The sequence below is a fragment of the Tripterygium wilfordii genome, chromosome 22 (assembly GCF_013401445.1).
Source record: "Tripterygium wilfordii isolate XIE 37 chromosome 22, ASM1340144v1, whole genome shotgun sequence".
Lineage (NCBI taxonomy): Eukaryota > Viridiplantae > Streptophyta > Magnoliopsida > Celastrales > Celastraceae > Tripterygium > Tripterygium wilfordii.
This window is the reverse complement of record NC_052253.1, coordinates 2,333,284-2,361,219: the sequence shown is the minus strand read 5'-3', so window position 1 is coordinate 2,361,219 and position 27,936 is coordinate 2,333,284. Positions and strand designations below refer to the sequence as shown.

Genomic DNA, 27,936 nt, shown 5'->3' with positions numbered 1-27,936 from the left:
AATTAAACAAAAATGTTAGGGATCCCAATAATCAAACTTGGTCATTGATTGATGTAAGTATAGGGGCCTACAAAACTTTATGCACATCAATCAATAGACATGATTAATTACTGGGATAACTGAAATCTCTATCATTTTTGATAATTAAATTATAGAAATATTATATAAATCCAAAAATCAAAATAACATAAATATGCCAAAATAAACATGATTAGGAAAGCAAATTAAAGGTTATGCAACAATCAAGGATGGTGAGAGTGGTGGACTAGTCAATGAATTAGACAATTCAATTTTTATTTATAGGGTAAATTAGAGATAAATAACTCAACTCAAAATTATGTACCAATAAAGACACTCAAATAAGTTATAAGTTATGTTCTATAAAATCCATAACAATATTCCGTAAAAGATAAAACATTTATTTTGTTGACAAAAATATCATCATCTTCCTTATTTGATACCCAAATCAATCTTCCTCCTTCAGTGGCTATTCTGGCTAACTAATTGGTGGGGATGGTACGCCTAAGTCTGGATAACACTCACGTGGTGGTTGTTTATGACGGCCGAGGCTTCATTATCAGATTGTGAGGAAATCAACAACTGACGACAATTAATGATGGTTTGGAGTTGATTGTTGTTATCCGGCGCTTCTCTTTGGTGGGTCAGCGGTTTATCTTTTTATTTCAATCATTGTATGCTCAAAAAAGCTTATGTATTAAATCATCATTATTTAAATGAAATCACTTTTTTTTTTATTATAAAATTTGAATTTTTTTTGTCACGTAAATATAAGCTAGCACAAGCAAAGATTAAAACATTTACATGATTACGGATTTTGGAGCTATTCATATGTTAAAAGTAGAGTTAAGTAGAAGTGAAGTGGGGGTTTTTAGTTCTTTCAAGAATCCTTAAATGTGTATAAAGGGTCCCACAAACAAAGCTAAACCAATAAATAATACTATACAGAGTTGGTCAACAACAAGTGATGATCTTCAAATCAAATGTCAGTTGGAATCGAACAGACTAGTTGGATAAAGAAGAGCAAGTGTCTGTCACCCACTCTGACAAATATATATATATATATATATATATTCTCATTTATTATTACAGATACAGAAGGTTAATTTGAGCAAGCTTTCTTTCTTTTTCAGTATATGTGGGGGTAGTGCAGATCCGATCGATACTGCAGGTGCAGGGGTCGCCTGTAAATGGGCATGCATGCATGGTAATTATAGTAAATTCGACTTTCACTTCATTAATTATCTATCACGTGGTGTGCCTGTGGCTCCACTGATCAATCGTTGGTGCAGTACCAACTCACATTGATAGGATTCTCATCAAACCAATGTTTGGCTTGTCTCTCTTGTCCTACTCTTTTTGGGGTCATGATATGTAGGAACACAGAACCTAGCTTATTTCCCTCCCACTATCATTAAGAATCCAAGCTAGCTAGGGAGGTGGGTGGGTGCCTGATTCTTAAAATGGCTAAGACCCATCAATGAAGGTCCTCGGTCTATTAAAAGGGATCGGACACCAAGTAGTACTTAACCTAGGCTAGGCTAGTAGAAGGTGATCATTTTAGGCCCCTGAGCCTAGGTTGAGACTCGGGCTTGGTTGCATGGTTGCAGTCAGTGATATTCTTTTAAAACACAACACAAACACTTTGCTTTCTCTACATCGTCTGGCTGGCTGGCTGGTAGATCTGATCCATATATAATTGCTTTCTCCGGGACCAGGTGGTGAGATGGAAGTTCATAATTATTCATGGACAATTAATTAATTTGCATCGTTTAATTTGTTGGTTATTATATATATATATATATATATATATATATATGTATGTATGTATATACACAATTGGATATATAATTAAGTTGGTAATTTCAACTTCCATAGTTCCATTAGCTAGATGGTCATAAACTATAACTAATTAAAAGTAGGAAGTTAAACAATTTTCAAGTGTAGGTCCAATAGATCATTAATGTTTTTTAGGTTTAGCCAAAATTTACATGCATGACACTAATGCATGCATGCATGAAATAATAATAATAAAACTTGAACCTCTAGCCTGCTTCGTTGCTTTGCTTTGCTGCTAATTAAAGGGTTTTTCCTCTTCTTTAATTAGGCTGATCAACTGATCAATTGTTGTTGCAACATGACATTAAAACTAAATTAAGTTATAATATTATATATGTCTTCGCTCAATCAATATTTGTCCACATAAGATAACAGAAGCTTGAGATTGAAATTAAGTGGCCGGATTTTTTAAATAAGGTCCACCAACTCACACTGATATATAGGATTCTCATCAAACCAATGCTTGGCATGCATGTCTCTTGTCGTACTCGTTTTGGGTTGATGATAGATAAGAACACAGAACCTTCTTCCTTCCCACTATCATTAAGAGTCCGAGCTAGCTAGGGAGGTGGGTGGGTGCCTTCATTCTTAAAATGGCTAAGACCCATAAAGGAAGGTCCTCCGATCCGTCTATGAGACCAAGTAAAATGGAAATCCTTCTTTTGTTTTCAAAAAGAATTTACCAGCTTTACTTTGTGATTTAACAAAATTCAATTTTTGGCTTTACTTATACAAAAAGAAGCTAGCTAACTTTGATCGATGTTGACTTGCACTTACTTATACAAAGCTTGAGCTTTACTTAATAGTAAGTAGTACTACTACTAGGCGCAGCCGCCTAGGTACTAGTACTTACTACTTACCTAGGCTAGTAGTAGAACTGTAGAAGGTGATCATTAGCAGAAAAAGTGGTAGACGAGAATACTTGGGCATCATTTTCAAAAGGATTTCATGTACGTACTTTGTGATTTTCAAAAGGATTCCTTCCAAGACTTTCCTAATATCGCCATATCCTTCTTAAAAATTCATAATCCAATAGTGGAAAATTTTGGAGCAACACTCCTCCCAGCTCCCCCTATATAAATCTCCCAAAACTAATGCAAAAAACACCACCAAAATCAAAAGAAACCTCAAAACTCCTCCAAACATATTTGAGGGGAACACGTCTGAAAATGCCAGAGATGAACTGGAGGAAAATGCCAAAGATGAACTTGATCAGGAGCAGCAGCCTAAGAGGATGATCAGTGAACCAATCGGTAAGGTGGATTGGAAATGTTTCAAATCATACTCTTAGGCTGCTGCTCCTGATCAAGTTCATCTTTGGCATTTTCCAATAGGTGGATTGGAAAATGCCAAAGATGAACTTGATCAGGAGCAGCAGCCTAAGAGTATGATCAGTGAACCAATCGGTAAGGTGGATTGGAAAAGTTTCAAAGTGGTTGAAGTGCCACTGCCGGATCCGGTGCAATATATGCGCAATGAAGAACGCCAGAAGGCGTTAGACATGCTGATTCATGATAACATGGAGAGGGCATCTGAAGAGCATGAGGCAAAGATGTTGAAGATGGAAAAGGAAAGAGAAGGACGCTGCTAAGGATTATGGGGAAAGTGATGATAAAACATCGAAGACTGAGGAGGATCTGAAGGTCTGGAAGTCTGAGGAGGAGGAGGAGTAAGTGAAAAAATTGAAGTATTTGTACTGCGTCTGTTTGTTGTTTCTAAGTTTCCTTTTTTTCTTTTTCGTGAAAAAAAAGAAAGAAGAACTGTCTGTCTTCTTTCACACTTGTATGCTGTTTACTTATCTGCTGTTTACGAAAGAAAATGTTTCTCTGTCTGCAAAAATGCATGGTTCATGCAATTAATGGTATATATATGAGAAACCCCTGTTATATATGTTATGTTTTTTCTTTTCAATTTTTCTCCTTAAGCTGTTTCACACAAACCCGGCCTGTGAAATAAAAAGAAGTATCTGGACCAAACCAAATCGAATCAAGCTAGCTAGCGCTCTATCTTTGTCTCTCTCTCAACTAAAAAATCAAGCTGTCTCTCCTCCTGGCTCAGGTGAATTGCCTAACAACAAACCTAATCTTATCCAAAAGTTCATAACCCTTTCTTTACACGTGTCAGAACCCCAACTAAATCAGAAAAAGGCGGCGCAAGAGGATGAAGGGTATATTATATATATGTGTGTGTGTGTGTGTGACATTAAAAAGAAAGCATTAAATTAAATGGCCTGAGACAGACTGCAGAGGGAGAGGGAGGTTGTTTTGAGTACTTTTTGTGGTGTCTCGCTCTGTTGTGGTAGTTGGTGTTGCAAGCCAAGGTCGTGAAGTGTGTAGGTGGAAAGAAAAAAGGAAAGAAGGAAATCTTTTTTTGCTAACTTTTATTAGTTCTTTTTGCACATCTTTTAGCTTGGAGGGGTCAGCAGGACGTCTCATGTAAATTGGAATTCTAATCTGCTATATATCCTCCATTACAGTCAAATCGATCTGAACCTACTTTGTCCTTCTAGTTCTAGTGCCAGTGGATTGCCTTTTTTTCTTGGTTTGGTTATTTTTGTGTGCTGAGACTTTTAATTTAATTTAATATAATTATTTGGAGAGAGAGGCCTGCAGTTTCAAAACCCAATTGAAAGAACTGTAACAAAGTATATATAAGAATCTCTTACAAAAAGAAGAGCCGAGGTAAGGTATGCAACTCTGGTCTTAAGGTGTAATTTATTGTCTATGTCGTTGGTGCATATGTAGAATGGTGCATCTTACCGCATCATATCTATCCCTTTTATGATGGGTTGACCCGATACGATGGATCATGACCCGATGTAAGACTGTCATACACCAAACTGTAAATCTACCGTTCGTTCCAATGCATTTGCACGCAAAGCACACGACGCTCTTGTTTCCGGAGCCGATACCATCCGTCTGTCGAGGTAGAGGGATTGACTGGAAAAGGGTACAAACTCACACTTAGCCATGAAGCTTCAATATCTTTCCCCTTGTAAAACCGCCGTTGCATCCATGAAAATGGGGTTTCATTCCGGCCAGGGTTTCAACGGCTCTCAGGTTCATTGACATTCCGTTTCTTCTTCACCTCTTGTTATATATTTTTCCGGCAGATGGAGTGGAGAGATTTCTGTCTATTGCTTTTTATTTGCCCATTTTCTTCTGTTTTATTTTACTTTCTGTGCATATCTTTGTCTTTATGTGGTTGGCTTCTGATAGGTTTGCACGGTCGTTGCAAACCCTTTTCTCTTCATCTTTACTTATGATTGTTTCGTTGATCGAGTCCAATTCACTCTAAAATCAGACTTCAACTCGAACAGCCGTTCGGGATACAACTTTATCAGTGCTCCAATAATCTGATCATTGTTTCTGGTTTTGCTTCGTCCTCTTAGCTAGGCCTAGGCAAAACTTACGTTGATGCTTTTTTCTAATAGAAAAAAACTTACTCATAAGGTCCCAAGGGAGACCATAAAAGTTTTGAATTTTGTGACGTCTCATAACCCTTATGTGCTTTGCTTGCCTTTGGGAGCCAAGTTTATTTATATTTTGGTTATCTAAATCAAGAAATTTATGACTAGAATCTTGAACTATATAAGAAAAATGTCCCTGCTGAAAATTTGAAAGATATGAACATGAAGTCTGACTAAGCTTTAGTGGTAAATTCGTGGGGCAAATAACACGAATGTCCTGACTGTGGTGGGTATTTGTGCAATTCATTGCTTTATTTTTCTCCGACTCGAAGTCACTTCCTATATTCAATTTGACTTCTATTTAGACAATCAGTGTGCAACATTTATGTATTAAGTACACGGTCATGGCTTGTTCTTGATATTCCAGAGACGTTTCTAATTTCTCGATATCTAGGACTAGGGTAAAAGTCTTGGACAGGCAACCTTAAGGCTGAACTGTCTCACAAAATTCTCCTTGTATGACCTTGTGAGTAATGAATTTTATATGGTGACTGCAAGTTGTGTTCCTTAAAATTTAGCTCCCAGGAGATTATTGTGTTATTGCATATAACTTTCCTGTCACATGTTTGGGTATTATTTGCCTTTGTGGTTTTTAGACTTTTAGTTCATCTATTGAAATACCTTGAAAAGTTGAAATGCAATGTCCTTTTTCCTTCTCTTAGAATGTTAATACTTGCATTGAGTACTTTCCTATCATTGCTAGGGTTTATGCAGAGCCGAATTGCGTGACAAAGAGTTCATAGCAAAGTTACTTGATGTAAAATGGTCATTGGTCACACCAGATTCCAAAATCCACCAAATAATGCTTTCTGTGAAGGACGGACAGTCCATAAATGGACCAGTTCGTAACATTTCCTTTTTAAACAATACCAATCCACAACTTGGCGACAAAATGGAGGACAAAGAAGATCTATCCTTCTATATCGTGAGGGATGATTTATTGCACCCACTAGTAAATGGAAATAAAGCAAGGAAACTGGATGGGTTGCTTCCTCTTCTACAAGATCATTCAGTAACTGATGTGGTAAGATTTTATTTTGGACATAAGATGGCAATTTTCTGCTAGAAATGCTGTTTTTGGAGCAAAAATAAACGTTCTACATGTTCTCTCCTCTTTGTTGGCTTCCGGATGTTTTGAGTTTTCCTGCTTCCATCTAATGAACAGTATTGCATTATGAGATACCTTATCTGAAACGTTTCTGAGCATGATCAACTCATAGGCTTATAAGTTATAATCATACACTACTAGATGATAGCCTTTGGTTAAGACCACATGTCTAAAAACAAAACTAAGAATATATTTCAGCAAAATCTTTTGTAATAAACAGGTATTTCCTGTGTTCATGTTGGTATTTGATGTGAGATATTTATAACTCATTCTACGTTTTTTTTTTAAAAATTTTTAAATTTTATTTTTCCTTTGGAGTTCATTGTACTTATAACATTTATAAGCCAGTAATATCCTTTTGAAATATAGAGCCTTTAAAAGCCAGATAACATTTAACTGGGACATTTTCTAGGTTACATGTGGAGGTTGTCAAAGTGCTCATGCTGCAGCTGTTGGTAAATAAATTCTGTTAATTAGCATACAGGAGTAATGTTCTCTGAAAATTGATTGTGGGTGAGTGCCCGTCTTAATAAACAATCCATCTGAGACTATGCACCGACCAATGACATTTTATATTGCAGCTGTTTCTTGTGCAGAGAGAGGGTTGGCATCGCATTTGCTTCTACGAGGAGAGCAGCCTGAAATTCTGACTGGCTACAACTTAATTTCAACATTATATGGAAATGTCACGTATGTTCCTAGATCTCTTTATGGCCACCGGGAAAAAATGCTGAAGAGCCATGCCAATTTGTTGGTCGGTGATTCTGGTATTGTCATGTGTTGTGATGATATTATTCAGGCTTTGTCCATGGCTCAAACATCTAGTGCCGCCAATTTTGCTCCGATGGATACTCATAGAAGCGCTGAGGACTATCCAAGAAAGGTGGTCATTGTTAGTGAGGGTGCAGGGGATGCTATAGCATTGCTAGGTAACTCGTTGTTCTCCTGTTGGTATGAAGTGTTGTTTTTTTGGTGTACTTCTGCCCATTAAGCTAGCATAAAGGTTGGATCTGTTTATGAGCCCTACATACACCACAAGGCATTGCCACACAGTTTATACTGGTCCGGCAGTCCCATGACGTCATATTCATTTGAGGATCTATACTCTCAGCTGCTAATGCTCTTATACAAAAATAGGTGTTGCTGAATGTTAATCAGTTTTGTTGTCATTTGGATTTTATTGGTGTTTTGCGGAAGGCCGTACTTGTGTATTGTGCTAACAAGGATTGCCTTGTTATTTTGCTCTGTAATTAGCCTGCAGGATCCCAATATTTTAGGACGGAAACCTCTTCCTTTTAAACCAAATGATACATGTGATAATATCACTCACCGACCACTTAATAACTATAGGGTATATTCTAAATAAAGAAAAATCTCTGATGACCTATTAACTTTTTTCTACGAAAGAAATTCTATGTTTTGTGTAGGTAAACTCCAGACACCCCCACCCTAGCATTAGGCAAGTCATAGTTGTTTTCAAAGAGACAAGATGCAGGGCAGGTTTGGGGTGGCGCATGTAGCAATTTTACCCTGCATTTTCATTCCTTTGAGAATGTATGGATATTATTGTTGGAGTCTGAGATGTGGCATTCTGATTGGTAATTTTTGGTTCCTCACTGTAGCGTTGCTCAAATATCATTACTCATGCAGGGGTCATTCGCCTTGTCAACTACTTAGTGCAGAATCATTTACTTGGAATAGAGAGACCTGTTAAGTTTATCGTTGATGCTGGTACTGGGACTACAGCTGTTGGTCTAGGACTGGGAGCCCTACTTTTAGGGTGGGTTGCACTTTTGCTTTATTGAGCAGTCCTACTTTGCAATTGCTATATTTTTTGAACGATTGCATTACTTTTGTGATGAATTTATATTTTGGAGCACGCGATATGACACATTTGTTGCTCTCTCTTAGGCTTCCATGGGAGGTAACAGCAGTAATTCTAGCAGATACTATTGATGGGTACAGGCAGCATGAGAAACGCTTGATTTCTGATTTCAAGAGGCGATTCTGTAATCACTTCACTGATGTTAACTTGAATGAAGTAGATGGTGGAATTGTGAATTGGGTAGAGCGCCAGCGACCAAGAAAGTATGTGACTTCAAGGCCTTTGAAAGTTTGCATAGCTTTTTAGACCTTAACTTGCATAAGTAAAATTTTTTTGATAAGCACTTGCATAGGTAAATTGATTGAAGGTTGTTTCTTAAGATGCATATTTATATGGGGAATTTTTTCATCAAAATATTCATCATGAAATAAAATAACAGCGAGGAGATGGTAGAAATAATATGACATCACAGCTAGGAACATGGTAGATTCAATCTAAGCCGGTGTTGGGAAATCAGGAGAAAAGTCTTTTGACTATTTAGTGTGATTGTTATCAATCGTCAAGTAAAATAGAGAAAGCAAAAGGGAAGAAATAAGATCTTCTATGGTATTTATTTGTTATGATTTGACATTATTGCTTAAACGTGGAAGCCAACCATGAATGTATTCCATTCTAGGTAAGACATTAAACCTTGGTGATGTCGCAATAATTTCATTTCTAGGATGCTTTATATTTTCTTCTGTCATCGTAGAATTGGATATCATGAACAATATTGTCATAATGGATCATTACTCATACGAATTGGTTTTAACATACCAGATTTGGCAATGTATTGGATGGGGAAGTAGAGACATGCCAACGAATTGCGCAGCAGACTGGAATTCTGGTGGATCCTGTGTATACTTTAGCTGGTTGGGAAATGGCAACTATGCTCAGCGAGAAGGCAGTGAAAGGAGATGCAAAAGTGGTGATGCTTCACACTGGAGGCACTCTTGGCATGTTTGGACTAGCACAGAGATATAAATCACACTTCAGTAGTCTCAGATATTGAGAATCACTGCAATTTTAGATTGAACAACGATCTGATAGTACTCAAAAATGTTGTGCTTATGAATGTGTAGTACATTGACATGCATCTGATATTCTGGATTCATTTTAAGCTTAATGTGGTTAAAATCACTTTCTAGTTTCAAGCTTAGAGGTGTGTTTCTTTGCTGGTAAGTAGAGATGAAGGGAGGGGAAAGGAGTGTGGACAAATTCAAACCAATGGGCGGAGTAATGGGTCAAGCCCATTATGGTGGCCCATCCAACCCAATTCAAATACCTACAATGAAGAAAGAGTAATGCTTAACATTCTCAAAATAAGGACTCATTTTATTCAAGCCAAGTAAGGTCTTACCAAGTGGTCCATTTCTACGTTGTCCATCCTTCACAGAAACCATTACTTGGTGGATCTTGGAATCAGGGGTGACCAATGACCATGTTCTATCAAGTAACTTTGCTATGAACTCTTTGTCACGCAATTCGGCTCTGCATAAACCATAGCAACGAGAGGAAAATATTGAATCCAAGTATTAACATTCGAAGAGAAGGAAAAAGGACATTGCATTTCTAGGTGTTTCCATAGATGAGCTAAAAAGCAAGGCGGCAAATAATACAAAAAAGAAGAAGACAATGATCTCCCGTAAGCTAAATTTTAAGAAACACAACTTGCATTAACCATACAAGGTCGCCCATCGGGTCATGATCCATCGTATCGGGTCAGCCCATCATAAAAGGGAGAGATAGGATGCGGTAAGATGCACCATTCTACATATGCACCAACGAAAAGGGTTTGACTAGGGTTTTTGGCAGTCCACAAGATCCCAAAAATCTGACAGCCACTGCGCTGATCAACCACACGAACAACAATGGCCACTTTTGCGACGGAGGCGCTGGCGGCTTCCGGACGTGGTGCCGAGAAGCTGAGCCTTCCGGCTCTTCAGTCGAAGATGAAGTGTGACCCGGAGGGATACCTGACCGAACTCGGCCTCCTCTACAGCCAATTCAACTCCGCTCTGGAGCTCTTCCGGCAACAGGCTGCCATGAACTTCACCTCTATCTCCGGTGTTGCTGCTGACCCCACCGTCTCCAAGGACCTTGGCGATCGCGCCATGTTCCTTGCCCATGTCACTCCCTTCTACCCAAAGCAGCTCGCCGATTTCCATAAGCAACTCGCTGACTTCCTTAAGTCGTCCGCACCATCTCTGCCCTCAGGACTCCGTTGCCACGTCACAAAAGCTCTGATTCTCCTCCTCAATCGTAAGGTATGTTAGAGCGTGATAATATTTATGCATTGTATATTTGATTTCTTGATTAGTAAGAATAATGATGATAGAATGAGGAATATGTGTGTTTGACAGAGATTTTTGATTGGTAGATAGTGGATATCAAGGAAACTCTTGCCTTGTTCGTGGAGCTGCAGACACTGGGTGATAGGGTTTTGAGGAAATTGGCATTCTCTCATGTTATTCATAGCATTAGGCGCATGAATAAGAAACATAAGAACGAAGCTGTGAATAGGGCTCTTCAAAACATCGTGTTTTCGATGCTGCAGGTTTATAATGCTCCTTCATTTTTTTTTTAAAGATTCTTGGTGTGATCATGGATTGTTTGGTGTATTTTACTGATTCTTCGGCTTTGATACTTTTTTGTAGCAAGAGGACGAGGCGAAAGCAAAGAGATCACTTACCATTCTATGCGAGCTTCACAGGAGGAAGGTGTGGTTTGATGATAGAACTGCTAATGCTATTTGCACAGCATGTTTTCATCCTTCCTCTAAATCATCTTTTATTCGATCCTTATTTTTGTTATTTCATACCCTTCCAAAAAATGTTTCGTAATTTCCATTCATTGTCGTAAGGTCATATCATCAGTGTTTTGAATTTCTTAGGATTATGATAGCTGCTATATCTTTTCTCCTTGATTACGAAAAGATCCAAGGTGACGAAGACAGTAATGATTCAGGCGGCGATGACGATATGGCTCATGAGACTTCACAAGTTGTCATTAATAAGGAGGCTATTTACAAGGTCAGTTGCATTATATCAGATCTGAAGCCATCCCTGAGCTTTGGACGATGCATGTATATTTCATTATAAATTAGCTGTTTTTGTCTGATTTGCTATTCCTAATCTACTCTGATACTTATGTACTCATCTCATCATAAGGATACAAATCAACTTAAGGAATTCAATTGATGATTTTTCCAACTACTTGAATTATGAACATGATGTTGAAGTTTAGGGCATTTCTATCTGTCCCATAATTGATGATCAATTGTGCCATTATACATGACAGTGTGACACCCCCCCCCCCCCCCCAACTTAGTTCAGATATAACTAGTTAATATCTAATCTCACATATACAGGTGCTTCTTCTATAACGTAAACCCACTATTTGTATCGTAGACCCAATCACACTATAGAAATTGTTTTTTCCCATGCCATGAGCCTCTTGACAGGTATATCTTAGTTATTTGATAGATAATTAGCAACTGTATCTAAAAATTTCAGGCACACCATAAAGGTACATCTTCTAGCAAGAAAAAAAAGAAAGCGAAGCTGCAGCGTGCTTTTCGTAACATGAAAAGGCAGCAACGTATGTCATCAGAAAAAATTTCTTCAAATTATTATTCGCCAGTTAACCATCTAAAGGATGCTCAGGTTGGCTACCTTTTTATCATAATATCGCTCCAATTCATTTATTTAAGCTACCAGTGGGACCGAAAGAGGTTTTGTAATGATTCTTGCAGGGATTTGTTGAGAAGTTATTCTCTCGCCTTCAAACCTGTAATGAATGTTTTGAGGTAAGACTTTGTAGATTTCATCATGCCTTATGTCCATTCTTTTGAAAAAATTTACCATGTCTTATGTATGTGTGTCACTGGAACTCGGCATTCAGTTGCTTAATAGTAGTTACACTATTCTGTCCGTTTCTTGTCTAATGAAGTTATATTAGCTTGTCTGTCTAATTGAAATTTACAATTTTTTGGGGATTATTAGCTTGTCATCTATCTTAATATGTTTTAGAACATGTATGAAGGAATACCAGTTAGCATGAAATAGCCAAAGATCCAAAAATGCATGTGATCACCGTAGGTGCTACACCAAGGTTTTTAGTTGAGCTTTTTATTGTTTTAGCATAGTTATGGATGGACTTGCAATATCTATTTGGGATGCAGCCCCTCCAGGTGTGATATCTATTTAATCCTAGGCCAATGTATTTCGGTCTTTGTCATGGTGGATGAAGTTTCTGGAATCATTGTCTTTTAAGTTGCATCATTTTTTAACACGACCATACTAGAATATTAACATGGAAAATAATAGAGAAGAGTTCTTCATCATGTTTCTACTCTGTGAATTCTTGCTATATTATTGCATATTTTTTTTATTTGTTTTTGTATTGAGATTTAGCTCTTTACATGCTTCAGGTTAAAATGATGATGTTGAAAGTAATTGCTCGAACAGTTGGGCTTCACCGATTGATTTTACTGAACTTTTATCCTTTTCTTCAGAAATATATCCAGGTATATTATTTAACTTGGTGAACCAAGTCATTCCATTGGTTAAAATTTAATCATTAGATGATATGTGCAGCCCCATCAACGTGATGTCACAAATTTACTTGCAGCAGCAGTCCAGGCGTGCCATGATATGGTAAAGTTTCTTGTTTTGATGGTTTTAATTTGGTAGTATTTTTCTCCCCTCCCCCTCAAATGACACCCAAACAGGCATGGCATGATATGATCAGGTTTGAATTTCCCTTTTTTTTAAACTGTTTTTACTTAAATACTTTTTTATAAAACAGGTGCTTCCTGATGCAGTTAAACCATTACTCAAACAAATTCTAAATCAGTTTATACATGATCGCTCACGTCCAGAGGTGTTGTGCTAAATCACATTATGTTAGTTTTCCTATCAATTTCCAGTAAATTTGACTTGCTGTGGTTGCTTTTCCCAGGCTATTGCTATTGGACTGAATGTGATCAGGGAAATATGCCTGCGCATACCTTCGGTAATTTCCTGTCCATGTTTTGGGTATATGTAGTTGATCAAATCCAAAATTTGGAGCTTTCAATTATGGGTTTTAATTTCTTGTCCAAAGTATTGTTTTACACTCTTTTTTTAATTGTCGTTGCCTCTCTTTATGCTTTTTGTCACATCTTAGGCTAAGTCTCAATGCTGTCAAACAAAATCTTTTCTTTTTGCTGGTTTATAGTTGATGACTGAAGATCGACTCCGGGACCTTGTATTATATAAGAAGTCACATGAAAAGGCGGTTTCAGTTGCCGCTCGTTCACTAATGATTTTATTTAGAGAGGTATTGGAGCTACTTTTTATACTTCCTTTGACAATATGTTTGTTCAAGCTGGCACAGTTGTGTGTGCTTGCGTGCGTGCATGCCTATGTGTGTTGCGCTTAGGGATAACACTTAATTTACCTGTAGCTGCATCCATCGTTGTTAGTAAAGAAGGACCAGGGGCGCCCGGCAGACCCAAAAGCAAGGCCGAAAGCATTCGGAGAAGTTAGTGTTCTCAGCAATGTTCTGGGTGTTGAGTTATTAGAGCAGAATGATGACAATGAGGATAATGATGGCGAGGATGGAGATGACTGTGACAGGTCCATGTTCAGTCGATCTGATGATGATCATGACAAGGAGAGTGAAAGTGATGTAGAGGAAAGTGACGCTGTTGATGAAGATGAGGAAGAAGATGGCGAAAATGGTATTCATGTCAGTGATGCTGAGGAAGATGAGGTGGAAGAAGAGAAGGCGGTTAGTATTGGTGCTAGCGAAGCAAAAAATTCTAAATCACGAAAAAGGAACTTTTCTGATATTGATATTAATGCTGCCGAGACAAGTCTTCGTGTCCTTAAGAGATTGGCCGAAGAAAAAATGAAGCACACATCTTCAGATTCAGCAGATGGTATTCTCTCTAATGAGGACTTCCAAAGGATCAAGGAGCTTAAGGTAGGTTATTTGTTCATGTTATACCCAATTCTCTGCTGGTTCAGATGTCGGGATAAATGTTGATCACTCAAAAATGATATGTTGATTGTTGGATGCTTTGTTGTCAATATTATTAGGCGAAGAAGGATGCACAACTTGCTTTATCTAGACAAGGTTTGTTACGAAAAGGTCCAGATGCCAAATTGGCAGATTCAAAGATTCCAAGCTCTGATGAATTGAGTGCTAAGCGTGTGGATCGTGCCAAGCTTGAAGTTAGTTATCTATGTCTCTACTGTTATTTCTATCTTTTGGTTTGTTATTTTAGCTTGAAGATTACATGCCTCTTGGTGGAAATGAGAAAGTGCACCGGCTGTTGAGGATGTTTTACAAGTGTGATAAACTGACTCTGTTGGATAAAACATCTTGAAAGGCAAATGAAACGCAATACTGTAATTTATGCGTACTTGACTTGAACTAAATTTGTAATCACTGGGGGATGCAGAATTCTTTCTTGACGTCCAATATAAGATTTCATGGACAATAAACTAGACGAGATCTTTAAATGAGGTTTATAAGGCTTGATTTCTGCCCCTTCTCAAATACTTGAGTGAACACAAGTCTTAAATTTGCTCACCTCCTTTGGGCGAGAGTCACCTTACATAGCTTAGAAGCACCTTCTTTTCCCATTTATTGATCTCCTTCCATTCAAAATTAATCTCCTTCACGCACACATCTTTCGACACATTTGTTCATGCTCATATAGGTGCATGTTCGGAAGAAGCTAAGCAAGGAGGAAAGATTGGCATTAGTGAGAGCAGGAAGAGAAGATAGGGGGAAGTACCAGGCTCGGGCTGCTGTAAAACAGAAGAAGGTATTGTTCTCTTCAACGTTTATATGTATTTTGTCTAGAATCTTAGTTAATTTTTTAAAGAACTGTCTTGTAAGTTTTGTTTTCCAATTTTGAGAATCAGTTGCTGTTACAAGTTTATTGGTGGTGGCTATTACTCTTACAAAGGACATTGCTACTTTGCTATGCTAGAATAGTAGAATTAGATGCCACTGAATGGATGCTTTTGTTTGCCTTGTTTGATTGTATCTTTTTTATTTTTAACTGCTGACAGACGGGCGGCTTGAGCAATCGTCAGAAGGAACACAAAAAGGCCATGCCTCTTGCTGCAAAGAAAGCAAAAGTTGCAAAATCTCGACAAGTGAAAAATAAAAAACAGCTGCGTTCTGGTAAACAGTTCCGGGGTAAGAAGGGATGGAAATGATTCAGGAACTTACGGTACTGCGAGTCATGTAGTTTTTGGTAGAAATCTTGGGGCTTGAAACAATGTAGGTGCCTTTCTTCTCTCTCCCTTTCTGTTTGGGTAGATTGTAGTATTGGTAATGAAGCTTTATCCTAATATACATTTTGCTTAGAGATAAATTAGTTACTGATACCATGATAAAGTCCCACCTTGCAATGTATATATATATATATATTTTTTTTTTTTTTTGAGTACAGGGGAAGGGGATGGGGGAGGTTTGATCTCGAAACCTCAATAAGATAGTACACACATGATTGTCATAAGAGATACTCGTGATTTTCATTTACTTACATCCCATTTTTTCCTACTTTATAAGATAGAAAATTAAGATGAAATTCCCTCTAAGTGGGCACTGGGCTCCATCAAGCATGATAAAATGGTAGGCAATGAAAAGTACAATAATATACTTAACTAAAAGTTGTTTTGAATGATCCTCTTTTATGGATCAACAATAACAATGTCGGCAGCGCATGTTTTCTGAATTTTATCTGAAATATCATTTGTCGTAATACCATACATTAGCCATAAATTCATAATCTTTAGCATAGAATTGGGAATAAGACAGATAAATTCGATTGAGTGACCCCTTTTGCTATGGTGATTACAACTAAGGGTGTTAAAAAAAGTTGTGTCAAATCAAATCGATCGTTTGATTGATTATCGTCAAATATATATTAATGAGAATTGATTGAAAAAGAAAAAGAAAAAGAAAAACTGATCAAACTGTCAATAACCGATGATAAAATCTAGTTGACTTGGGGTTTTCGGGTGAGAGAGGTTGGAATTTAATTTTTATGAGGTAAACTCTGTGATTTATTAAAAAAGATTTGTTGATTGGGCCACCTCAGCTGGGCCTCAACTTTTTCACTGGCCCAAAAAGTGTAAAAGCTGTGATCACCAATCAAACAAGTCATAAACTATTCAACTGACACATGTCAAGTGACTATTGGTAGTAAGTGATTCAACTTAGAGCACTTGCAATGGTATTATTTTGTCTGGCCAACAAATACGTATGAGGTTTTGTGTTTTGTTGATGTGATTGTATTGAGAGATATGTTTTGCTGTAGTTTTATTGTGGACAATATGGAGGGAATGAGAATTCGTTGGCCTCCATGTTGGGTGGGAAGGAAAAATGTATAGGAATTTGTGTTTTGTTGATGTGGTTATATTGAGAGATGTGTTTTGTTGATGTAGTTATATCGAGAGACGTGTTTAGCTTGACTTTTTATGTAATAGAGATGTGACTCAATATTAGTTTTTACAGACCCAACAAAATAGAGTCCCGTCTGCCGGGCTAGCACGAGCAGCAGGCAAATATAAGCGAAGAATCACATGCTCCGCAAACCATCGAAGATAACGCATTGTTCACCAATCGAGGGCCGTTGGAGTCCTAATCAGAAACAATTTTACCTCAAAGTCATCAAATGCCCTTCATTGTCTCTACATCTCCTTGGGCCCCCATTAGTGGCCCAATGTGAATGAAACGACCGTTATGCGATCTGTTGTACTCAATCGAACGGTCCAAAACCAACGTCATATATACTCCAGTCAGCGACAAGTCGCATTGGATTTTAATTAATAAGCCACGAGAGGAGACCAAAAAGAGAGAGAAAGAAGCCTCCGTCGATGTGCTGTACCGTTTTGATTACCAAGAAAGGTATCGCAGAACGATAGAAGGAGAAGGTAATGATGAAGAAGTCGATGATGGGAGCGAATTTGTTGAATTCGAAGTGTTGTTTTTGAGATGGGTTTCGGTGGAGGAGTAGTTTTCACCAACCGGAAGCTACCGTCGCCATCACCAAGTTGTGGGTTGAGTCGCTGCTTTCGCTTGGGATTCAAGTCTACTCTCTCTCCCTTATCGCGCTCACAGAAGCGCCCCTCTCGATGATGATTGTATTCCTTCTTAAAACCTATATCGGATCTCACTCGCAGATCCATTTTTATCACCGACGCCTTTGCAATCGTTATTTTTATCAATTCCGTCGCTCACTCTTCCTCCCTAATGGACCCTACTTCTCGCCCAGCCGTCGTCATTGACAACGGCACCGGGTACGTGTATTTTATTGTTTGCAGAGTCGGTATATTTGTATTGTGATTTATAGGTCTGTACCTGTTTGATAGAATGCTCCAATTAAGTTTCGTCTGCAGATTGTCGTATCATTGCTGTTTTCTGTTTTGTGACACAGGTATACTAAGATGGGTTTTGCTGGTAACGTAGAGCCTTGTTTTACTCTTCCAACGGTAGTGGCAGTCAACGAGTCGTTTCTGAATCAGTCGAGGAGTTCTTCTAAGTCCAATTGGTTAGCGCAACACAGCGCGGGTGTCATGGCAGATCTGGATTACTTTATTGGAGACGAGGCATTGGCGAAATCGAGATCTAGTAACATTTACAATCTTAGCTATCCGATGCGTCACGGTCAAGTGGAGAATTGGGATGCCATGGAACGTTACTGGCAGCAGTGCATTTTCAACTATCTTCGTTGTGATCCGGAAGACCATTACTTTCTGTTGACAGAGAGCCCGCTTACTGCACCAGAGACTCGCGAGTATAGGGGCGAGATCATGTTTGAGACGTTCAATGTTCCTGGGCTTTATATTGCTGTCAATTCAGTACTTGCTCTTGCCGCTGGGTATACCACATCCAAGGTCAGAATTGTAGTTCTTTGAATTCCGGGGGTTATTCGAATAGCTGTTTGGTAGCTCGTAGAGGCTCGAAGTCCTGTAGTTCGCAATTACCAGAGAATTTGGCTATTCGTTTGATTTCCATCATGTTAATGGTTGAAGAAAGTAGGGATCGATAAAGTAACTTAATATTTTGAGGTGTTCAACTTATTAGATGACCCAACATTATTTCCAGCACTAGTAAATCATGAGTGAAATTGGTCAGGCAATCATATATGTTTAGTTATATTCAAATACCTTAGGTATTGTCAAAATTTTTTGTCAGATGGAGGTGTTATTCTACAATGGGGCCTAGATTATGTCGTTCCGGGATTTCTCAGTCAACGACCAAAGAGGGACTTCTGATTAGAAAAAATTATTATTGGAGTCACTTTTATTCTCCTGTTTAGAGCTTGAGGAATCAAAACACATATCTTCTTATGACGAACGTTTTGGTGTATGCTTTCCCTTGATAATGACATTTGAAGGGGTCAGGAGTGCTAGCGCTAACGTATGCCATAAGGAAAGATTGGAAAAGAAATGAATGTATCTGTCCCATGGTAGATGTTGTTTGAAGTAAAGATAAGATGGTGAAATTTTTCATTCAAAGAAGAAATGTGCAGTTCAAAAAGAGTATTAAGACCTTTATGTTTATGCTATCAACATTTTAAGGGGTAATGCATGAAAAACCATAGAATACGGGACTCTCAGTTTATTGAGATTTAAACTATATGCACAGTGCTAAAACCAATTTAGTTACTGATTATTCTTCTTAGGGAATGCTTCTTAATAATCATTATGAATTAAGGATTGGCATCTTTAAAAAGATAGTTTTTTTAGCAGTTATCTCTGGAAATTTCGTGGATGAACCTTCAAGTGGTAACTTATGTAGTGGTTGATATGGAGGACTCTAACTTTATCTACCAAACCCATGCCTATTGGTCTCAAAGTTGTGTTTTATTGTCCATCATTCTTAAGTTTGTGCGTTATTCCTACTTTAGTAACTATTCAAGTATGCGTTTTGTCTTGCATTTGGATTTTATCTATTGATTTTCTACTTTTAGATTGACCTACAGTTATCTTTAGTGTGAGATGACAGGGGTTGTAGTTGATGTTGGAGATGGGGCTACTCATGTGGTACCTGTAGCAGATGGTTATGTTATTGGGAGCAGCATTAAGTCAATTCCTATCGCTGGCAAAGATGTTACTCATTTTATTCAACAGCTCATGCGTGTAAGTTAATTTTGCTCCTATTTTGAAATTGACCAATTACGAACTATGTAATGGTTATTGGCAAAGGCTCTGAAGCAGCATCTAGTATCTTTGATTCTGAAAATCTGGTTGACATCAACACTTCACATCACAGCCATATAGGCTATTACTCATAATGTCTACAGTGGTTTTAGTTATTATATTGCTGTAATATCTAAGGTAAAATTGTCCTTTTTCTAAATGCTAACTTTCCTTTTGGACTCTAATTGGAGTTTTTAACTTGTTACGAATTTATATGAAGGCTACCATTAAGTCCTTCAGTCAGTTGCATGTTCTTTGAATTTTTATAATGTGCATCCATCTATGTCCTTTGATGATGTCAGATTTGGTTTATAGGATGATGTTGCTGCCTTCTTGGTGCGTGCTGTGTATTTTTAATTTTTAGTCTTCTTCTTTTGTCAGTGCTCCTCTTTGAAAGGTGTCCGCCACATGCAAATTCAAATATTATCAGCATTCTTCTTTTGTAATATTGGAACTCTTTCAGTGAGACATTGGAAATCCTGTTACTGTGCTAGCTGTTTGCCCTGTAAATGCTCATAAACTTACTTATATAAGCCATCAATTGGCTTCCACAAATGATAGATATGTGTTTTTATGTATAACTCATAGTTATTAGATTGAGGTGTTGTGTAATTGTGATCATTATATTTGAAAAGAAATTTCTTTGTAGGAAAGGGGAGAGAAGATACCCCCAGAAGATTCATTTGAAGTAGCTCGGCAAGTGAAAGAAATGCATTGCTACACCTGCTCTGATATTGTCAAGGTTATTTTTTTTATGAGATCTTCTGTTGAATAATGTTACAAATGGATGTAATTGCCTTGAGCATGAGATTTTTTTTGGATGTTTGTAGTGTGCCATTTGATGCGATGGTCGCTCAAAACTTTAGATTGTACATAGAGTTTTCTGATACTTAAGAAGTTCTCTGAATCCAGGAATTTAACAAGCATGACAAAGAACCAGCCAAGTATATTAAGCAATGGAGAGGTATTAAACCAAAGACAGGTGCACCGTACTCATGTGATGTTGGTTATGAAAGATTTCTTGGCCCTGAGGTTTGATCTTTGTTTCTATAGTCTTTCATTTTAAAAACACTTTTGTTATCCTATGCACGATAACAGGAAATTTTTGCCATGTTTACATTTGTTTAGTACAGGATGGCTGACAGGGAGATCATTCATGCACATAGTTTTCTAGTTAGGATATTCTTGGCCTTTTATCTCTCTTGCTGGGTTTGCACCTTCTTGATGCCCTTCAAATTTCTTTTGCATTAAAAAAAGTGTTTGTTGAACAATATATGGAAAGATTTTTCCTTAAACCATCTCGGCGGGATATAATTAATTTTCTCCTTTTCGGCGGGATCTTCAATGGATAGGGTAAATTTTATTTGAGGTCCAAAAGCAAATGTCCAAATTCAATGTAGTACATGCATAACAAGCATAGTGACATTGACTGGAGTTAATAAGTTCAAATTTACTATTTTACTAAGTGCTGGTTGTAGTATTATTACATTGGGCAAGATGCTCTGGTTTTTGATATATTCTGTGATTTTTTCAATAATAGTGCTCTTTTGCATGTTGAATCTTACTGAAAAGATGCTAGAGAGAAACTGATGAGTTCTGTTTCAAGCGAACAGATTTTTTTTAATTCTTATTTTTACCTTTTTCGTCTATTCTAGTATTTGATAATTATTATAATTATACTGCATTGTGCTAAGATTTACTCCTCCTTCCCCCCTGCGTTGCCAGATTTTCTTCAATCCCGAGATTTACAGCAGTGACTTTACAACTCCTTTGCCAGTTGTAATAGACAAGTGTATTCAGTCGGCTCCAATTGACACAAGGAGGGCTCTGTACAAGGTGAAGTACAGTTTTAGAGTATAAATTTAGCCATAGCCTTTATATGAAATGTGCATGGATAAAAGAATGGAAAATACCTAACTGTGATGCAGCACAAGAAATCTAGTTTAATATGAATGGAAGTATAATTTGTGGCGAGGATGGCAGAGACAAAACTACAGTATAGAAGAACTTGACTAGCACAATACCATAGTCTATCTAGTTGATAATTACTTAATGCCTTTTGAAAAGCTGGTAATATCCCCCAGAATATCTGCTGGATGTGACGGCATCTTCCAGGAAAATTGGCTGGGACATTTCTGGTTGATGTCTCCAGAAAATCTTTTTTCAGTGGTTCATTATTTCCATCAAATCGTAGGGCCAAATTTGGTGATGACCCGCTGCACTTTTTACGCTATAACTGGGGGAAAAAGGTGCATGATCCATCCCGCTAATTACTTTTGAATAAATTATGAAATCCTCTTTCAGAAACATAGCATTTTGTGATTCATGGGTAAATAGATTTTCATTCTCTCTTAACCAATAAGATGGGTTAGAGCATGGAATTGTACTGATTGCCACCGCTCATGGATCCTAGGATGTTTGGATTTTCAATCTATCAGTTGTATCTGCAATTCACAAACTGCTCTACAATATTCTTCTTCCACCATAAACTGAAGGATATTACTTAAAATTTCTGGATTACTTGGGCCACCTAACTTTTGAATGTGCCCACCCGAGGATCCATACATAGGTAATTCCAGTGCACAAATGAACGCTTGTCTGTATGGTCTTGATTTCCTTGTTTTCTGGTTCGCATGCTAATTTTGGATATATGTACAATTTTATCTTCTGAAACCTCATTGGTTTTCACATGTTTAATAGAATATAGTGTTGTCTGGAGGATCAACTATGTTCAAGGACTTCCACAGAAGGTTGCAACGGGATCTGAAGAAAATTGTGGATACTCGGGTTCTTGCGTCCGATGCTCGACTTGATGGGGAAATCAAAGTAAGAATTTTTGGATGAATTGATTTTTTTACTATTATTTTGGAAGTCTGAGCATTTCTTCTTTCACTGTGCCTACAGGCTCAACCAGTGGAAGTTAATGTTATCAGCCATCCTATTCAGCGATTTGCAGTCTGGTTCGGGGGTTCTGTACTTGCTTCAACGCCCGAATTTTTCACGGTATAGAATTTCTTCCTATGATCTGAAAGTTTAACGAGTTTCATTTCTCAAATAAATCTGCAAGCTCATGTTCAGTCCATTCCCATCTTTGAGATTTTACCCATCTCTACCACTGGGCCACATGTTCACTTGTGTGTTGCATATTAATATATTACTGAAATATTGAATTTGGCATTATCACATACTATTGTAGAATAAGCTCTGATCAAATTGGGTTATAAGTTAGTGGTGAGGTTTCTTGACAAGCAATCTAGGGCTCATAGGTTCAACTCTTGGAAACTCTGTGCATTGTGTGTGTTAGACTGTGCACATCGTGCCCTTTCCTGACCATGTCTCTATTGTGTGGCAACTGTGTGCATTGGATTCGTTAATTTTTTTTTTTTTCACTTTTCACAGAATTAAATTATGGATAGAATTGGGTTATAGCCTTGCTAATGAAAAGCTAAAAGCATAAGAACTGGATTCCATCATTTCCCATGCTCCTGTGATTTTCGTTATGTCTGCCTTTGTTTACCTTTTATTTTGTAACTGGATTTTGGATTGGAAAGTAATGGAGTGCCTACTACTTGTGCAGGCTTGTCATACAAAAGAAGAGTACGAGGAATATGGAGCAAGCATATGCCGTACAAATCCTGTTTTCAAGGGGATGTATTGACAGATCGACTTTTACGTTGATTGTAGGCATTTCCAGATGAAAAGGTTCCATGGAATTCATTCTACCTCAGTTCACTTGATCCGTCCAATCTCTCTGCTTGTTGCATGCATACAGTTTGTTCGTGGGTTCAGAGAGGTGGTGTAAAATACAGACAGTTACCCTTCACTACTGCAGTCGTAAGGAATAACAGAAGGGAGGGGGTTCATTGTATTCATTCTTTGATTAGGTCGGTAGTTCCAGGTGTTCATCAGCTTCGGTGGTATTGCAGTCAATGTCTTAGCTTTGGGCAATTCTGGTTCTCCACTCTCGGATAAGATAGCATTTCTAGTTCTTCAGCTTAGTTAGAATACATAAAGAATGTGTAAGTCATTTCTTTCCTTGTCATTGAATTCTTGACAATGATAATAACTGTATCAACTACTCTTTTTGGTGGTGGGAATTTACATTCATTTAGATAAAAATTAAAGGGAATGAAATTTTTAGTTAGAGTTGGAAATTGCTTTGTTAAATTCAGTTCCTGCTTCTGCACTGCCCTTCACTTATTCTGAGTTGAAAATTGAAATCCCAGTAGAATTAGTTTATCTGGAAGAATAAGACAAGACATGTTAGTATACTAGGATTCGGAACAGGAATGTTAGTAGAACTTTACTCTCAATAGTAATTATCTCCTGGAGGTATTTATACACATGGGCTTTGAGCTTTACGTATTTACCAGACGCCCAGCCTCTGCTTTGATCAGCTACATTAAAAATACATGTCCTGCTCTGCTAGGCATACATATATTTGGCCTATCGCAGTGCAGTGCGGGACGTCGGCAATTGCCACAATTCAGCGTCTAGTTTCCTTGAAAAAAAGTGCCTTTAGAAAAAGGAAAAAAAAAAGCTTTATGGAAGAAGTTTAGGAAATTTTCTCCCACACGTGTGCGAAAATAGAGCGAAAGCTCATTAGTTGATGCGGGAGAGGAGACGAAGAGGAGTCGGGAGAAACCGCGAAAGGGGAAGCCTGCGGGTTTTGTCTGAGCACCCCGTATTAGCTGAGCCTGAAACCCATACAGAAAACAAACAGTAAGAAACCCGATTCTTGACGATGCTCAAATCGGTCGGATTTGCTATTTGTTTCCAATGTTTGCTAGTTGTAGTTGCTTGTAATTCTCTTTTTCCTTATTTTATGTGTATTTTGTGAAATGGGTATCTTCTATTTGACCTCCCTTTTTGCTTCTTTCCTCAAGATTACGCGATATGGCAGATAGCGTTGTGGTTACTGTAGCTAGATTTAGCTAGTCCTGTTATATCCGCATTGCCTGTGTTATTTCAATTGCTATATTCCATTCGTAATTTTGTCCTCTCTTTTTTGAAGTAAGCATGTGTATGTGTAAGATATTAGTAATTTATAAGATTAAAATTATAAATGTGCCATTGTCCGGCTCATGCAGGTGGGGGGAGACAGTGGGGGAAGAATTTATCTCTATTTTGATTTGATTCTAAATGGACCCAACAGTTGAAGAGCAAATAGATTATGGGGACGAAGAGTATGGAGTTAATCAGAAGATGCAGTATCAGGGGGCTGGAGCAATATCAGCACTTGCAGATGAAGAAATGATAGGGGAAGATGATGAGTATGATGACCTAGACAATGATGTTAATGTTGGAGAGGGCTTCCTCCAGATGCACCGATCTGAGGCTCCACCTCCTGCTAATGTGGGAAATGGACTCCTCCAAGCTCAGAAAATCGATGCTCCTGATCCAAAGGTTGAAGCTGGGAGCACACATGGGTTAAGTAATTCTGGGGTTCCAGTTGTAGGGCATTATTCTAACACTGGGACACGTTTTCCTGAGCAGGGAGTCCAACTGTCTGTTAAAGGACAGGGATTGGTATCTGCTGGCTACCCAGATGGGTCTTCTGTATCACAAAAAGGGCAGGTTATGGAGATCGCCCATGATGCTCAAGTCCGGAATGTTGGGTTTCAGGGTTCGACATCTGTGCCCCCAAACATCGGGGCTGATATTGCTGGTATACCTGTGAGGATACCCAATAACCCTGCACCTGCTCTGAATCCTAACTCCGGCGTTCCACAGATTCTGACTAATCAAACTAGCATGAATCCAAATGTGAATTGTGTTAATGAAAATGAGATCCGACCATCTGTAGATAATGGCTTGACCGTGCTCTATGTTGGTGAATTACATTGGTGGACAACTGATGCAGAGCTGGAGAATGTTTTTTCTCAGTATGGAAGAGTCAAGGAGATTAAGTTCTTTGATGAGAGAGCTAGCGGTAAATCCAAAGGCTATTGTCAAGTTGAGTTCTATGACCCTACTGCCGCAGCTGCTTGTAAAGGAGGAATGAATGGTTATCTTTTTAATGGACGTGCTTGTGTTGTTGCCTTTGCTTCTCCACAAACACTGAAGCAGATGGGAGCCTCTTATAACCAAAACCAACCTGAGTCTCAACCTCAGGCTCAGGGAAGGAAGCCCATGAATGATGGTATTGGAAGAGGTAATAATATGAATTATCAAGGTGGGGATGGAGGGAGGAACTATGGTAGGGGCTCTTGGGGACGGGGTGGACAGGGAATGCTAAACAGAGGTCCAGGGGGTGGAGGTCATATGAGGGGAAGAGGAGGAATGGGTGCAAAGAACATGGGTGGGGCTGGAATTGGAGGTCCAGCTGGTGGTGGAGGCTATGGACAAGGCCTTGCAGGTCCTGCATTTGTGGGTCCTGCTGGCAGTATGATGTATCCTCAAGGTATGATGGGAGCTGGATTCGATCCGACTTTTATGGGTCATGGTGGTTATGGAGGGTTTTCAGGCCCTGGTTTTCCTGGCATGCTTCCATCATTTCCTGCTGTTAATGCAATGGGACTAGCAGGGGTGGCTCCTCATGTAAACCCGGCCTTCTTTGCTCGGGGAATGGCACCTAATGGGATAAGAATGATGGGTTCCTCAAGTATGGATGGGCATCATGCAGGAATGTGGGCTGATTCTGGCATGGGCGCATGGGGAGGAGAGGAGCAAGGTCGAAGAACAAGGGAGTCAAGTTACGGTGGTGATGATGGTGCTTCTGAATATGGCCATGGAGAGGTGAATCATGAAAAGGGAGGTAGGCCAACTGCTGCTTCTCGGGAAAAAGATCGAGGTTCTGATCGTGACTGGTCAGGGAACACTGATAGGAGGCAGCGAGATGAGAGAGAACAGGATTGGGATAGGTCTGAAAGGGAGCATCGATATCAGGAAGAAAAGGATAACTATCGTGACCATCGGCAAAGAGAACGTGACTCTGGTTACAAGGATGACTGGGATAGAGGGCAGTCTTCTTCTAGACCTCGGAGCAGGTCGCGTGCAATGCCAGAAGAAAGTCATAGGTCTCGTTCAAGGGACGTGGATTTTGGGAAGAGGAGACACATGCCGTCAGAGTGAAACAGCTTTGCTGTTCATCTTTTTCTTTCCTTCTTATATAACGTTGCAATTTATATTCGTAGTCTTAGAATGCCTCCATTGGGTTTCACCGCAGCATCCACCATCATTCTCTCTGGTTTAATTGGCGAGCATCAAGAGCGTGACTTCTTCAGAAGAAGTAAGTTCTACTTCTCTGGCCATGAGATAGATTCCCCCACTTATTTCATGCTAAATTATGCGGACATTAAAGTGGTGCTTAATATTTGTGTGTTTGAAAACAATTTAGTAACATTAAGTGGTATGTCAATGTGGACATTCCGTATGGGTTTGACTTCAACATGCTGCAGCTGAGTGTCTACTAGCATTGGTATTTGTCCTTTGAAGTCTCTTTTTGAAAAGGTGGTTTTTTGGCTTAAAATTTCGATGCATTTGAAAATTTCTTTTCTACGTTCTTGTTTAGATCATCTGCTACTTTATGTCCTACTTTTGACTTGCTTGTTAAGTGATAGCTTTAGCATCAGTAGATGCATGTAACTTGGAAAAGTTGAAATTTGTTCATTCGCGGAGATTCGAATCAGACTTATTGTTGTTCCTGTTTAGTTTTGTATTAAAACGCTTGTCCTTTGTCTTTATCATTTACTGGTTTTCATTTCTTCAGTCCTGTTGTGGGAAAAAATGTCTTCCTAGTTCATTCTATATTCAGCTAAAGTATCTCTGTTTCAGCTCAATCCTTGAGGAAATATAAAATACTTATTTGGTTTACTTTGGCATAGGACTTGAGGATTGTGAGTTCAATACGTTCTAAAATATGACGTAGCTCTTTCCAATGCACTGTCAGTTTTAACAAGTGATTTGAGGTAGACATTAGTTGGCGTCGTTGGCAAATTAATTTTGTTAACATCTCTTGTCATCATATCCAGGATTGGAGTGGGATGTCTTTGTTTTCATGATTGACTCGGCCTATTTTGGTTGCTTTGAGGAAGATGTGTTGAGATGGGTGCCTTGGATTCTTCTGATCATGGCATTGCTCACAATCAAGTTAGTGCATTCCATTTTGTTCATGCAAGACTTAAGAGTATGTAAATTATGAGTCAACAAGAATATGTCTAGGAAGATTGGAGTTGTGCAGTCGTAAAACATGGAAAGGGTGACTAGTTTTTGGTATAAGCACCCTGTTTTTGCTCTTGTAAGTCACCATGTTGTGTTTTGTAAAGTTTTAGTGCAGATGTGTTAGGTTTACAGCATATATTGGCCTATTTTATTGTTTATTTGACAAGTTGTGGCTCATCAATGAGCTTGTAAAAAGTGATGTACTGATTCTGAGGCCAATACTTGTTCATATATGTAGAGAGTTGTTTATGTAAAGTTGTTC

The 27,936-nt window shown here is 38.4% G+C and overlaps 4 protein-coding genes across 7 annotated transcripts; all 4 read left to right on the top strand.

Moving 5' to 3' along the window:
- The first annotated feature begins 4,578 nt into the window (after positions 1–4,578).
- On the top strand, positions 4,579–9,446 carry LOC119990784 (D-cysteine desulfhydrase 2, mitochondrial). Its single transcript, XM_038836878.1, has 7 exons — positions 4,579–4,916; positions 6,030–6,350; positions 6,847–6,889; positions 7,016–7,363; positions 8,085–8,214; positions 8,346–8,522; positions 9,079–9,446. The coding sequence occupies exons 1-7, from the start codon at positions 4,827–4,829 to the stop codon at positions 9,308–9,310; spliced, it is 1,341 nt and encodes a 446-aa protein (XP_038692806.1). The 5' UTR covers positions 4,579–4,826; the 3' UTR covers positions 9,311–9,446.
- Positions 9,447–10,083: 637 nt separating this feature from the next.
- Positions 10,084–15,732, top strand: LOC119991866 (protein SDA1 homolog). 2 transcript variants are annotated; one of them, XM_038838370.1, is made up of 15 exons: positions 10,084–10,565; positions 10,679–10,855; positions 10,956–11,077; positions 11,189–11,330; positions 11,814–11,963; positions 12,053–12,106; positions 12,815–12,826; positions 12,897–12,956; positions 13,108–13,182; positions 13,261–13,314; positions 13,519–13,620; positions 13,747–14,268; positions 14,385–14,519; positions 15,011–15,118; positions 15,369–15,732. In XM_038838370.1, the coding sequence occupies exons 1-15, from the start codon at positions 10,170–10,172 to the stop codon at positions 15,516–15,518; spliced, it is 2,259 nt and encodes a 752-aa protein (XP_038694298.1). In that variant the 5' UTR covers positions 10,084–10,169; the 3' UTR covers positions 15,519–15,732. The 2 variants fall into 2 exon arrangements, with proteins under 2 accessions (XP_038694298.1, XP_038694296.1); XM_038838368.1 differs by having other exon boundaries at positions 12,731–12,826.
- Positions 15,733–17,144: 1,412 nt separating this feature from the next.
- On the top strand, positions 17,145–23,665 carry LOC119991077 (actin-related protein 3-like). Its single transcript, XM_038837268.1, has 9 exons — positions 17,145–17,606; positions 17,744–18,203; positions 19,305–19,451; positions 20,161–20,253; positions 20,424–20,543; positions 21,237–21,347; positions 22,212–22,337; positions 22,416–22,514; positions 23,089–23,665. Exons 1-9 carry the CDS (start codon positions 17,560–17,562, stop codon positions 23,167–23,169), a joined length of 1,284 nt encoding a protein of 427 aa, XP_038693196.1. The 5' UTR covers positions 17,145–17,559; the 3' UTR covers positions 23,170–23,665.
- A 260-nt stretch (positions 23,666–23,925) lies between these two features.
- Positions 23,926–27,929, top strand: LOC119991076 (cleavage and polyadenylation specificity factor subunit 6-like). Of its 3 annotated transcripts, none has more exons than XR_005466129.1 (3): positions 23,926–24,233; positions 24,602–26,742; positions 27,485–27,929. XR_005466129.1 is itself a non-coding variant. In XM_038837266.1 (2 exons), the coding sequence occupies exon 2, from the start codon at positions 24,654–24,656 to the stop codon at positions 26,583–26,585; it is 1,932 nt and encodes a 643-aa protein (XP_038693194.1). In that variant the 5' UTR covers positions 23,926–24,233; positions 24,602–24,653; the 3' UTR covers positions 26,586–27,240. The 3 variants fall into 3 exon arrangements, 1 of the variants encoding a protein (XP_038693194.1); XR_005466130.1 differs by lacking the exon at positions 23,926–24,233 and adding an exon at positions 24,295–24,313; XM_038837266.1 differs by lacking the exon at positions 27,485–27,929 and having other exon boundaries at positions 24,602–27,240.
- Positions 27,930–27,936: the final 7 nt, after the last annotated feature.

Coding starts and splice junctions, on each gene's coding strand:
- LOC119991866 (XM_038838368.1), top strand. CDS start 10,170: ATGGCCACTTTTGCGACGGAGGCGCTGGCGGCTTCCGGACGTGGTGCC. Junction 12,827..12,896: donor TTCTTCAGAAATATATCCAG/GTATATTATTTA, acceptor TGATATGTGCAG/CCCCATCAACGTGATGTCAC. Junction 15,119..15,368: donor CTGCTGTAAAACAGAAGAAG/GTATTGTTCTCT, acceptor AACTGCTGACAG/ACGGGCGGCTTGAGCAATCG.
- LOC119991077 (XM_038837268.1), top strand. CDS start 17,560: ATGGACCCTACTTCTCGCCCAGCCGTCGTCATTGACAACGGCACCGG. Junction 20,254..20,423: donor CCTGCTCTGATATTGTCAAG/GTTATTTTTTTT, acceptor CTCTGAATCCAG/GAATTTAACAAGCATGACAA. Junction 21,348..22,211: donor CAAGGAGGGCTCTGTACAAG/GTGAAGTACAGT, acceptor CATGTTTAATAG/AATATAGTGTTGTCTGGAGG.
- LOC119991076 (XM_038837266.1), top strand. CDS start 24,654: ATGGACCCAACAGTTGAAGAGCAAATAGATTATGGGGACGAAGAGTAT.
- LOC119990784 (XM_038836878.1), top strand. CDS start 4,827: ATGAAGCTTCAATATCTTTCCCCTTGTAAAACCGCCGTTGCATCCATG. Junction 6,351..6,846: donor ATCATTCAGTAACTGATGTG/GTAAGATTTTAT, acceptor GACATTTTCTAG/GTTACATGTGGAGGTTGTCA. Junction 8,215..8,345: donor CTGGGAGCCCTACTTTTAGG/GTGGGTTGCACT, acceptor GCTCTCTCTTAG/GCTTCCATGGGAGGTAACAG.